General features: G+C 39.9%; 1 protein-coding gene across 1 annotated transcript in view; it reads left to right on the top strand.

The window, feature by feature from the left end:
* LOC126416273 (uncharacterized) overlaps positions 1 to 6855 on the top strand; it is a 103513-nt gene extending 96658 nt beyond the window's left edge. Inside the window, exons 7-8 of the mRNA XM_050083910.1 lie at positions 5435 to 5530; positions 6335 to 6855. Of these exons, the coding sequence (XP_049939867.1) occupies positions 5435 to 5530; positions 6335 to 6382 (144 nt within the window). The 3' untranslated portion in view covers positions 6383 to 6855. The remainder of the gene's footprint in view (positions 1 to 5434; positions 5531 to 6334) is intronic.
* Positions 6856 to 12412: the final 5557 nt, after the last annotated feature.

Here is a 12412-nt window from a genome sequence, read left to right as displayed (position 1 = left end):
CCCATCATAAACAACAGTGTTCTGATCCATTGCCTGGAGTTCGAAGGTGTCCTAAGGGTAGCCCTTCACAGCCTCACTGCCTGTCATAAACAACAAAAAACCGTAAGTCATTGAGGTATGCATGCACAACAACACTAACTCTAGTATACAGTGGAGTGGGCTGTGAAGCTCACCTTGGTATATGCATCTCACCACTTGATCGTAAGTAAGAGTTCTGTACTCATGTTTATAATCTTAGTGCACTTAGTTATGCTAATGTTGCTGACCAGAAAGTAACTGAAAATGTTGTAAATTGTTACGGAGTGTTAATATTTACAGACTGAATAATATTTAATCTTTATACATCCTTGGTGATCTTGGTATTATGAACTTTGGGCTGTGGTTCAAGGTATACTTCTCTGCCTAACATTTTGTCCCCCAATGCCAGAAACATCTTCAGGGGCTATAACAGCTCAGAAAGCAGTTACTATCTCAAACAAATTCACCAACCCAAACTGTTTGCATGTATATACACAACGGTCAGTTCTAGACGGCATCAGACTACTGCCTAATACCGCAATCTCTCACTGACTTGTGTTAAGGAGCTTGCAGTGGGGAAGAGTTGGCACTGTTTGCTTTATTTAGCACCTAGGCCTACAACTTGTTTCATTTCAATCCTTCTCCTTTTCTGTTAAAAGTTGTTTTTGTGCTTTTGAATTTTTACGGCCTCTCTCTACAACCTGGCATTGTAATGACTGTATCTTGATAAACCATAATATTGCAGAAACAAATTTGGTGGTTCCCTGGTCCCAGCACGTAATCTGCTACTGCTGATTTATTTATGTAACTCAGATGACAGTTGGTCTTACGCTACTTAAGGTGGGTGTTACTGCTTCTTTTTGTAGTTTGTGTGTACACGTGACCACATCTGTAAGGGATTTTGTATATTCCTCCTGTGGCACGTTGCAAGTACATTGCCTTTGCAGTGCTTACCGTAAATAATTGTGCACCTTTCTTTTTATTTAAACACTGTCTCAATACTGTGTCTTCTAAATTGGTGATGTGATGTGTGACTGTTTTTACGAATCGGAGTAAACCTTCAAACAATAAGCATTGGAATAATGACAGTATTATGAAAAGGATAGATTGATACTCACCATGAGTCATAGATAGGCATAACAAAAAGCTTGTCTAACACATCTAACTCATTAGAGTTGAACAAAACACACACACACACACACACACACACACACACAAACACACACACACACACTCATACACGTGTAAACACAATGCAGGGACTCTGGTCATGTGTGTAAGAGTTGCATTTGTGTGTGTGTGTGTGTGTGTGTGTGTGTGTGTGTGTGTGTGTGTGTGGTCTAATACCAATGAAGGACTTTTTTCGCCAAAAGCTTATATGTTTGACATTCTTTTTGTTGTGTCTATCTGTGACTCATAATCTCCACTATATGGTAAGTAGCAATCCATCCTTTTCATAATATTGTCATTATCCCACCCTGGATTTTCCATTGTTTATTATTATGAAAAGGATGATTTCTACTCACCATATAGCAAAGATGTTGAGTCACAGATAGGCACAACAAAAACACTGTCAAACAAGTAAGCTTTCGGCCAGAGGGCCTTCTTCTGAATTAGACAACACACACATACATATATATATAAGTCACATCATCTTTGTTTTTAGGTATATTTTTCCCATGTGGAAAGACGAAAGGATGTGGGTTTTAAGGGAGAGGGTAAGGAGTCATTCCAATCCCGGGAGCAGAAAGACTTACCTTAGGGGGAAAAAAGGACAGGTATACACTCGCACACACACTCATATCCATCCGCACATACACAGACACAAGCAGACTGCTTGTGTCTGTGTATGTGCAGATGGATATGAGTGTGTGTGCGAGTGTATACCTGTCCTTTTTTCCCCCTAAGGTAAGTCTTTCTGCTCCCGGGATTGGAATGACTCCTTACCCTCTCCCTTAAAACCCACATCCTTTCGTCTTTCCCACTCCTTCCCTCTTTCCTGATGAGGCAACAGTTTGTTGTGAAAGCTTGAATTTTGTGTGTATGTTTGTGTTTGTTTGTGTGTCTATCGATGTGCCAGCACTTTCGTTTGGTAAGTCACATCATCTTTGTTTTTAGGTATATTTTTCCCATGTGGAATGTTTCCCTCTATTAATTAAAAACAAAGATGACGTGACTTACCATACGAAAGCGCTGGCAGGTCGATAGAAAAACAAACAAACACATACATACACACAAAATTGTAGCTTTCGCAAGCAATGGTTGCTTCGTCAGGAAAGAGGGAAGGAGAGGGAAAGATGAAAGGATGTGGTTTTTAAGGGAGAGGGTAAGGAGTCATTCCAATCCCGGGAGCGGAAAGACTTACCTTAGGGGGAAAAAAGGACAGGTATACACTCGCGCGCACACACACACATATCCATCTGCACATACACAGACTCAAGCAGACATTTGTAAAGGCAAAGAGTTTGGGCAGAGATGTCAGTCGAGGCGGAAGTAAAGAGGCAAAGATGTTGTTGAAAGACAGGTGAGGTATGAGCGGCGGCAACTTGAAATTAGCGGAGGTTGAGGCCTGGCGGATAACGAGAAGAGAGGACATACTGAAGGGCAAGTTCCCATCTTCGGAGTTCTGACAGGTTGGTGTTGTGGGAAGTATCCAGATAACCCGGATGGTGTAACACTGTGCCAAGATGTGCTGGCCGTGCACCAAGGCATGTTTAGCCACAGGGTGATCCTCATTACCAACAAACACTTGTCTGCCTGTGTCCATTCATACGAATGGACAGTTTGTTGCTGGTCATTCCCACATAGAAAGCTTCACAGTGTAGGCAGGTCTGTTGGTAAATCACGTGGGTACTTTCACACGTGGCTCTGCCTTTGATCGTGTACACCTTCCGGGTTACAGGACTGGAGTAGGTGGTGGTGGGAGGGTGCATTGGACAGGTTTTACACCGGGGGCGGTTACAAGGGTAGGAGCCAGAGGGTAAGGAAGGTGGTTTGGGGTGGTCTGGCTGCTGCAGCCCGACTGTGGGTGGTGGGAGGGATGAGGAGGAGCCTGGGGTGGGGAGGGGGGCGGGATAGCAGGGTAGGGGTGGATGACGGTGAAGTGCTGCTTGTGGGAGCACACAGGGGACAGGGAAGGGGATGAAGGACAATTACTATTGAAGGTTGACGATAGAAGGGATTTGGGAATTTAGGATATATTGGATGGAGAGTTCCAACATGCGCAGTTTAGAAAAGATGATGTTAGTAGGAAGGATCCAGATGGCGAAGGCTGTGAAGCAGTGAATAAAATGAAGAACGTTGTGCTGGTCAGTGCTCAGCAACTGGATGATCCATCTGTTTCTTGGCCACAGTCTTGTCAGCAGCCATTCATGGGGCAGACAGCTTGTTGGTTGTCATGCCCATGTAGAGCACAACACAGCACAGTGGTTGATGCTTAGCTTGACATCACGACTGATTTCATTGGTAGCCCTGCCATGTCCCTGATGGGATACGTCATGCTGGTGACTGGACTGGAGTAATTGATTGCGGGAGGATGTATGGGACAGGTCTTGCATCTATGTCTGCTACAGAGATAGTCCTTTTGTTGTACCTACCTGTGACTCAACATCTCTGCTACATGGAGGTAAACTTGGTTCTTTTTCACCAGAGGCTCCAGATATTTTAGGTTATAGAGCCCAATTTATTTCTTTAGTCAGAGCAGCCGTTTCTTCTGAAGGCAATTCTTAAATGATTTGTGCTTGTCCTCCAAGTACTGCGGTTCACAGGCTCTTTTAGCATGGATTTGTATAAGCGATTCAGCTTACTGACACGGTTTGAAATTTTAGCTGCTTTCTGAGTCATAATATCCTTTGACAGGGTGTCTACGACCTGGGACAACCGGGAGATCCGGGATAAACCCGGGAATCTTTTTGAGTTCCGGGAATTTTTCATTGTTTTAGTTTTCAGTTAAATTTTTGTGATTTTGACTAGTAAGAACCAATACTCTAACAAAAGAATTTACTGTATCCCGCTTCTGCAGAATAATACTGCAGCAACAAAACATGAACGAGCGAAAAAAACGAAAATAAAACTTAAGTCGCAAAGAAAATGCACCATATACAACAACAAAACACAGTGCTCATAGAAGCGTCTGCCAACAGCAAAGTGTGTCAAAGGCTTTAGGAAGACTGTGCAGTGCTTCTTAACAACAAATTGCCACCAACGAGCGTGATGTGACAGTTTTTTTTACATTAGATTTGTTATAATGCAAGATCTTTTAATGTTTTACACATACGAACATGCGGGCTTCCTTCGTCATCGTAGCTGTGCAAGTGCAGTGACACCTGTTATCTGGTGCTCTCTGGCAACTGCTGAAACATACCTTTCTAATAGGTCACGGAAAAATATTACGAATATTGCTTTGAAAAGTGTTACTTTCAAAGTAAATTTCCTTTTATGTAAGATAAACTATGTGAGAGAGCGTACGACGAATTTCTTAAATCACAGAGCGTTTGACTCCCATTTAAAAATCAACTCTTTGGGGATGACCATATGAAGAATTTTGAGCCCAGAAGATCAGACATTTACGTCGTTATTAAAAAATTTTACTGGCACATTTATGTGATGTATGATGTGCAAAAAAGATCAACAATATGTGTGGAAGCTTAGCTTCTCTTGCAGCTTTTCTTTTCTTGTAGCTATAATTGTACATTAATTTAAGCCATTAATTTTTCTTATTTGTGTGTTCGCGCTACTTAAGAGTGATCTTGCTATTGGCTGACTACATTACGTGTCAAATGCTGTCATCAGCTGGCGAGATCAGGTGACATGAGCTGTGACTGGCTTACAAAAGCGCGTCGCAATCTCGATTTTAATGCTTCCGAAAGTAACATGCAGTGTTTGGTGGAATTCGAATTTATACCTTTGTAACACGGAAATATGCAGTGTATATGTTGCTGCACATGAAAGATCTTTCCAAAACGTGTTTTTTTTCCCCTGAGTTTCATTTTCTAAAGTGCCAGGAAATTCTACGCCAGTGTATAAAACCATCAACCATAAAAGGATTGCTAAGTGCCGAGAAAAAGTATACTGTCACTTAACAGGGAAAAAGTGTATTTTCACCCAGGAGAAAGTGTATTTTCAACCGGGAAATCTGGGAAAAATCCGGGAATTATTTTTCCTTGTCCATGTAGACACCCTGTTTGATGATGTCTGCAGCATTGCAAGATGAAACGTGAGGCAGAGAAATATGCATTGGACCATGGCACTAAGGAAGCAAATACTTTCCATGAAAGTCTACCCTGCCCTGCATCTTTGTATGTTGTTAGTGTTTCCTTGGTTTTTAAAACATTTCTATGCAATATTACAAAAAAATGAAACTAACAGCATACATGTTTTTAAAAACATTGATGTGTAACCTGTTTCATTATTTCAGAAAATCAGAGAAACGTACAACTTTGAAAACAGCTTGACAGCCAAAGATCTGTATGAACTGTGGAAAACCATCTTCATTCAAAAAGAGGAAACTGAGGTAACAGCACATGCACATTGAACACTCAAATTATATTTGTATTCTGTGTTCTGTTTGCAAAAAATTGTTTTTCATCATAAATTTAGTATTATCATTACTAGTCACAAGTTATCTTGTGTAAGTGTACAGGGAAACAACTTACTTTGAAGAGATCTCCAGATGATGATGACTAGTTATCAATCTCTTAGGCAACATTCTTATTGATAATCTTTCCACAGTTGGGGGCCACTGTCATATAATATTGTAAAGCTCTGCCATTTTACTGTCTATTCTATTGTACCATCATTATTTTCGCCTTTGGACATGGTGCCTGCACATGTAATAACTGTTTTTGGTGATAATTTTCTGGCATACTTATTCAATGTATGCGAGACATGTTTGTTCCATTTCTACAAGACACATTGTGAATAAGTTCTCATTTATATAGTGAGACACCTGTGTTATATAACCTACTTTAATATATTTTGATGACTTTATTGACAGAAGTCTCATCATGCTTAACATTGTGGTACTTGAAAATGGCCAAAGGCTGAAATCATGACTGTTCAGTAGAAACAGTCTGTACAGCCAAATGGTGGAACTTTCATTCAGACAGCATTCTTATTGGGAACTTATTCAGAAAAAATAATTTATGACCTTCATTGCACTACCAATAAAATGCAAGGCCATGAGAAAGTGTTTAGTTAACAAATGTATTTATTTTTTATATTGGCATTACCCGTTTCACTGTAAATAATTTCTGAATGGAATGCACACTTCTAATATTTGTTGCATCCATCAAAACATTTTATTATTGTTTTGCAGCCCACTGAAAATGAAGTCCACATGAAGTATATGGAGACTGAATTGTAGAACTATAGTGCACTTTACACACGCCTTGGAACATTCTTCAGTGATGAAAATCACACCTCAAGCAGAGCAGAAAATCAGCTTTGTAGAATAAGGAAAAAATGCCCCTCACAATGTCAGTGAATAATGCTATTATTATCATTAAAAATGAAACAAACAATGGAAGAAACTTGCCAGATTCAGTTTAGACTGAGGCAGTGACAAGAAGAAATATAAAGTGACTGACAAATGTATAGGTGCATACTCGTCACAGGATAAGAAACATCACTGTCATAATTGTGCTATTTGTCTATGTTATCAAACTGATTGTCATTCTATTTTGAAGTCCACAAAAAACATCACTGTCATAATTCTCCTATTTGTGTATGTTATGTTATAAAGTACACAAACGATTGATCCATAGATGTATGAGTGTCTGTATGTCATATTCATAAAAAATGATTGAACTACAAGGGTTGGAACTTTAATAGTGGCAACTATTTATTTACAGCTCGTACAAAATAGATATGTGTTTCAAAGTTTTACTGACCTTCAAAGTAATCACCAGCATTGTGTATAACCTGTTGCCAGTGATGTGGAAGTTGTAGGATACTCTTAGCAGTGCCAATTGTGTGGACAGTTCGAGTGGCGCGGTCTGTTGCCCAACGAATTTGTAGCAGTTCTGAAGTGAATGCCATGAAGTGTTTCCTTCAGTTTAGAAATCGAATTAAACTTACGAGAGCTTAAGTCAGGGGAGTGCAGTAGGTGTTATAGCACTTAGCAGCCCCATCAGTCAAGCAAATCAGTAACAGCTTGCACTGTACGTGCTTGAGCGTTGTCCAGCAAAATGATGGTCAGGTCCTGCAGAAAGTGTCATCACTTCTGTCTCTAAGCTGGTCGTAGGTTGTGTTCCAAATATGAACAGCATAGAGACAGAAGTGATGACACTGTCTGCAGGACCTGACCACCATTTTGCAGGAGAACGCTCAAGCATGTACAGTTTGACTGATGGGCCTGCTAAGTGCTATACCACCTATTACACTCCCCTGACTTAAGCCCTCGTGAGTTCAACTCGATTTCTAAACTGAAGGAAACACTTCACGGCACTTGCTTCAGAACTGCTACAAATTCGTCGGGCAATAGACCACGCCGCTCAAACTGTCAACACAACTCGCACTGCTGAGAGTATCCTAAGACTTCCACATCGCTGGCAACAGGTTATGCATAATGCTGGTGACTACTTTGAAGGTCAGTAAAACTTTGAAACACATATCTATTTTGTACGAGCTGTAAATAAATAGTTGCCACCATTAAAGTTCCAACCCTTGTATAAATATAATTGTTTACTTAAGCCAATGATACACATTCATGCCACAATTACAGCACTTAATTTTAATATGACAGGAATTTTTGCAACAGCACACTCTCCACTTCAGAGTAAAAGATTCATTCTGAATTGTATTACACTTTTCACCACAATTCATTCTGTACTTAAAAGTATCCTATAATTTTCTCGAGGCCATGCAGTTTACTGTATGGTTAAATGACGATGGGATCATCTTGAGTAAAATACTCTAGAGGTAAAATAGTCCCCTATTTGGAAATATGGGTGCAGACTACTTAGGAGGATATCATCATCAGAAGAAACAAAACTGACAGTTTAGGAGTGATGCACGGGCAGTTAGAGCCCTTAATCGTGCAGGTAGGTTAGAAAATTGAAAAAGGAAAATGGGTAGGTTTAAGTTAGGTCTTGTAGGTTTACTGAAGTTCAATGGCAAGAGGGGAACATAACTTCTGGTGAGATAGGTAATGGTTTATAAATACAAAATCAAATAGGGGTAAAGTAGGAGTAGGTCTAATAATGAATAAGAAAATAGGAATGCATGTAAATTACTATAAACAGCATAATGAACACGTTATCATAGCAGAGGTACACACAGCCCACACGCACCACAGTAGCACTAGTTTATATGCCAACTAGATCTGCAAATTATGAAGAGACTGATGAAATGTGTGAAGAGATAAAAGAAATTATTCACATAATTAAGGGAAGAGAAAATTTAATTGTGATGGGGGACGAATTCAGTAGTAGGGAAAGAAAGCAGAGGGAAAATAGTAGTTGACTGTGGACTGGGGGAGAGGAACGAAAGTGCGAGAGTGGTAGAATTTTGCACAGAGTGTAATTTAATCATTGCTAACACTTTGTTTAAGAATTGTGAAAGAAGATTGTAAATGTGGAAGAGGCTTGGAGATACCAAGGTTTCAGATTGATTATACAATGGCAAGACACAGATTTTGAAACCAGATTTGAAACTGTAACACATTACCAGGGACAGATGTGGACTCCGACCATAATTTATTGATTTTGAATTGTATATTAAAACTGAAGAAATTGCAAAAACGTAGGAGATTAAGGAGATAGGACCCGGATAAGTTGAAAGAACCAGAGGTTGTTCAGAGTTTCAGAGGGAGCATTAGGCAACTGTTGACTAAAACAGGAGAAAGGAATACAGTAGAAGGTGGATGGGTACTTTAAAGAGATTAAATAGGTAAAAAGATTAGGCCTGTTAGAAATCTTAGGGTAACACATGAGGTATTGAATTTAAACAGTGGAAACTTCACATAAGAATATCAACAATGTAGGAAAAGATAGATTCTACTTACCATTAAGAACACACATTAAGTTGCATACACGCTTAAACAAAGCTTTCGGCCACAGCCTTCATCAGAAAACGTGAAACAGACAATCATACACATAAGTAAGCACACCTCACACACACATGTCCGGCAGCTCAGGCCAGAATGCAACTATCATGTGGGATGGCAGCAGCAGTCTGGCGGTAGTGGGGAAGAGGAAGGGATGGTAGTGTACAGGTTGGGGACAAGAATACTATCTCGCAAAGTGTGCAGTGACAAGAATGGCAACAGGTGCAGTGTTAGGAAGTTGTGGGGCAGGGAGTTGGGAGGAAAAAGGAATGAGAAGGAGAGGAGCAGGGAAAGATGGACGAGTGTGTCAACAGATTGCAGCAAAACAGAGAGGCTTGGGTATGAGAATGGGAAGGAGATAATAGGACAGAGGGGGTAGAAACTGTGGGGTGGAGGGTTTGGTGACAGTTATGTTAATGTAGGTTGAGGCCAGAATAATTACACAAGTGGAGAATGTGTTGTAAGGATAACAACTCCCATCTGCAGAGATGGCAGATTTTCTGTATATTAAAGCGACAGCATTTATGCAAAGCATAATCAATAACCAGGCAAAAAATATATCTCAAGATAGCTCTGTGAGTTTTGGACTTCTGAAGAAGGACTTTGTCTGAAAGCTGAATATTTCTATCATTATTTTTCACTGTGCCTGTCTTCGACTCGGCACTTCCTTTGTACGGTAAGTGGTAATCTATCCTTTTCATATTGTTATTCCAGCCTGGACTTTCCACTGTTTGCCTAATGGCAACTTTAAAACTGATAGATACGGAAATCACTTCTGGTATTTGTTTGGATCTGTCAGAAGTCTTCGATACTGCTGAGCCACACCACACAGCTGAGAAAGCCAGCTGATGTGTGTGAGAGAGTGCAAACCAGCAGTTAGAATCAGAGCTGTCAGAGCCGGAAAAAATACACTATTCTAAGATACTGCCATTTAGATATGGTATATTGCAAGGCTCAGTTCTCGGATCCGTACTGTTCTTGCTATGCGTTGACAACACAAACCCAAAGCTTACTTTAGGACATACTGTACTATTTGCTGATGACAAGAGTATCGTTCTGAAAATGATCGAAAAATTAAACTACTTATGGGTATAAAAACTGTGGCCTGTCAAGTGGTAGGATGGTCCTTTCAAGAACTACCATGTAAGGTGGATGTGCTGTGTCAGTTGTGCAAGAATGCTGGGCAACTGTGGACACATGAACACACTCACAATAGTAGACAAATTTCTGTATGTCCACACATAGATTGTGGTATTGTACAGGCAACTGTAACAGATCATGGAGATTCCACAGTACAGATAGGAGCAAATTTAATACGAACTATTTACTAGCAGTGATTTCTACAGGTATGCCACAGCAAGCAATTTCAAGCTAACACCGTCAGAAGATCGCCTGAAGAATGGACTAGCATTGAATGGTCTTCAGCAATGAAAGTAGATTCTGCATGCAGGTAAGTGACTGTTGTTTGATGTAGACCTTGTGAGTGCTGTATCAAAAATGCATTTTTCCAAGACACACCACCTCACCCAGGCCTTTTGGTCTGGGATGTGTCAGACTGTAGCTCTCATTCACCTTTGGTGTTGTAGGATGTTCTTTGACCAGTTCTACTGACATTGCAAATGGAAGGGCCACTGCAAGTGGTCAGCAGACAGCATCTCTGGCTTAAAGGTTACTTGGACCTATAATCAGGCTGATTTAAGGCCAAGCAGCTGTAAGCTCACCCTCACTTCTGTTCAGATGCTAATGTATTCCTTTCCACAGTTGAATGAAGTATCAGCGATGACTGTGTGCTACATCAATGACTGTGTGCTACATTGGTTATTCTTTGGACTCTTGTTATGACTGGGGACAGTAGGATGCGAGTGCAGTGACATTCCACCTACCACTGTTTCCATCACTCTAATTCAAGTGGTGTTAATTCTGATAGTTTTAAGTGCAGTACTCGAAAATTCATTAGATCAGTCACTCTTATGAACATGTCATTTATTTTGTATTAATAAAATGGCTTTTGTGTTGAACTGTTGTTACAGCAGTTTCATCAATCCCAGGAGCTGCTGAAATATTTGACCAGTCCTGGCAGAGGCTTATTTCCAGCTTCTGTTGGCCAAGGAGTTGACGAAAATCTTGGTACTAACTACAGCTATTGGCCTTTTTCTGTATAATAGGTTGCAGTTTGGAGTTGGAAGTGCACCAGATATTTTATGAAGGTTTTGAGAACAGCTGATAGCAGATAGTCCCCAGTGTGTCAACTATCTTGATGGTTACGAGTTGTACAAAGGTGAAACATGTACAAAATTTGCATCATGTTAATGTGGCTCTGTCTGAAAAGGGTCTTAACTATAATTTTTCTAAATGATCCTTTTTTTAAACATTATGTCACTTATCTAGAAATGTCCTTAGTAAGGAGGGATTATATCACACAAAGGACTATGTCGAGACAATCAAAGGTCATGTTTTATTGAACAGAAAACAGTACTTTTATGACAAAGGATGTGGACTTGAATCATAATAATGATTTAATTTTTATTTCCATGGGCAAAAAGGAGACTGTCATTCTTTGTTACTTGCTTCATTCTTCTCTTGTTAGGTTATCTTACTGCCTCCTATTTCCTTTTGTCTGTACTCTCTTATCATTGTGATGGAAGTTCAAGACAGCACTGTAAATGTGTAAAATCTATTATACTGTGTATGTAATTTTATTTAAAAACACATATATTGCATGACTGTTTATCACTTTTTCATGTTAACCACACAACATACTTGAGAACTGAAGATAAATAATTTTATAAGAAAGGAAAAAGAAAATTACTTTGAAAAGTAATAAAATTCAATAGGCAGGTCCACAGGTAAAAATTCAAAATCAAGAAAATCATTAAAATTGCATTATTGTCTGCAACAGAGCACAAGATAGAGCATTGTTACACTAATTCGGTAGCGAATGGTAGTGTCGAATTTCATAAGAGTGAGATCTGTTTACTTGAGGTTTATTTACTTACCTTATGTAGGAAATTTGTGATTTACCAAAGTTGTAAATGTTTTTCCTATGGGTGCAGGCATGGAACCTGGTGGACAGGAAACTGTCTGTGATTCTTTAGTTTCTTGCAGCATATTTGTTAATCAAACAGCTCATGGGTGTACTGCCAGTTCATAGTGTCCAGCAAACACAACATTTCAGTGATCAAACATGTTGCCATAGTCAGGTGTGCTGACGTACTGATCTCCTGGGGGTGCATGGCTGACTTCTGGCCCTGCGAGCTGTTCTCTACTTGGTCTACACCAAGGACATGTGTAGGCACAGACACAGAGGCAGTTGTAGCAGGTGATATCTGGCAGGGTGTCCTATTATCT

This window comes from Schistocerca serialis, chromosome 8 (assembly GCF_023864345.2).
Source record: "Schistocerca serialis cubense isolate TAMUIC-IGC-003099 chromosome 8, iqSchSeri2.2, whole genome shotgun sequence".
NCBI classification, from domain to species: Eukaryota; Metazoa; Arthropoda; class Insecta; order Orthoptera; family Acrididae; genus Schistocerca; species Schistocerca serialis.
Note: the sequence above shows the minus strand (reverse complement) of the source record. Positions and strands in the feature narration are given on the sequence as shown.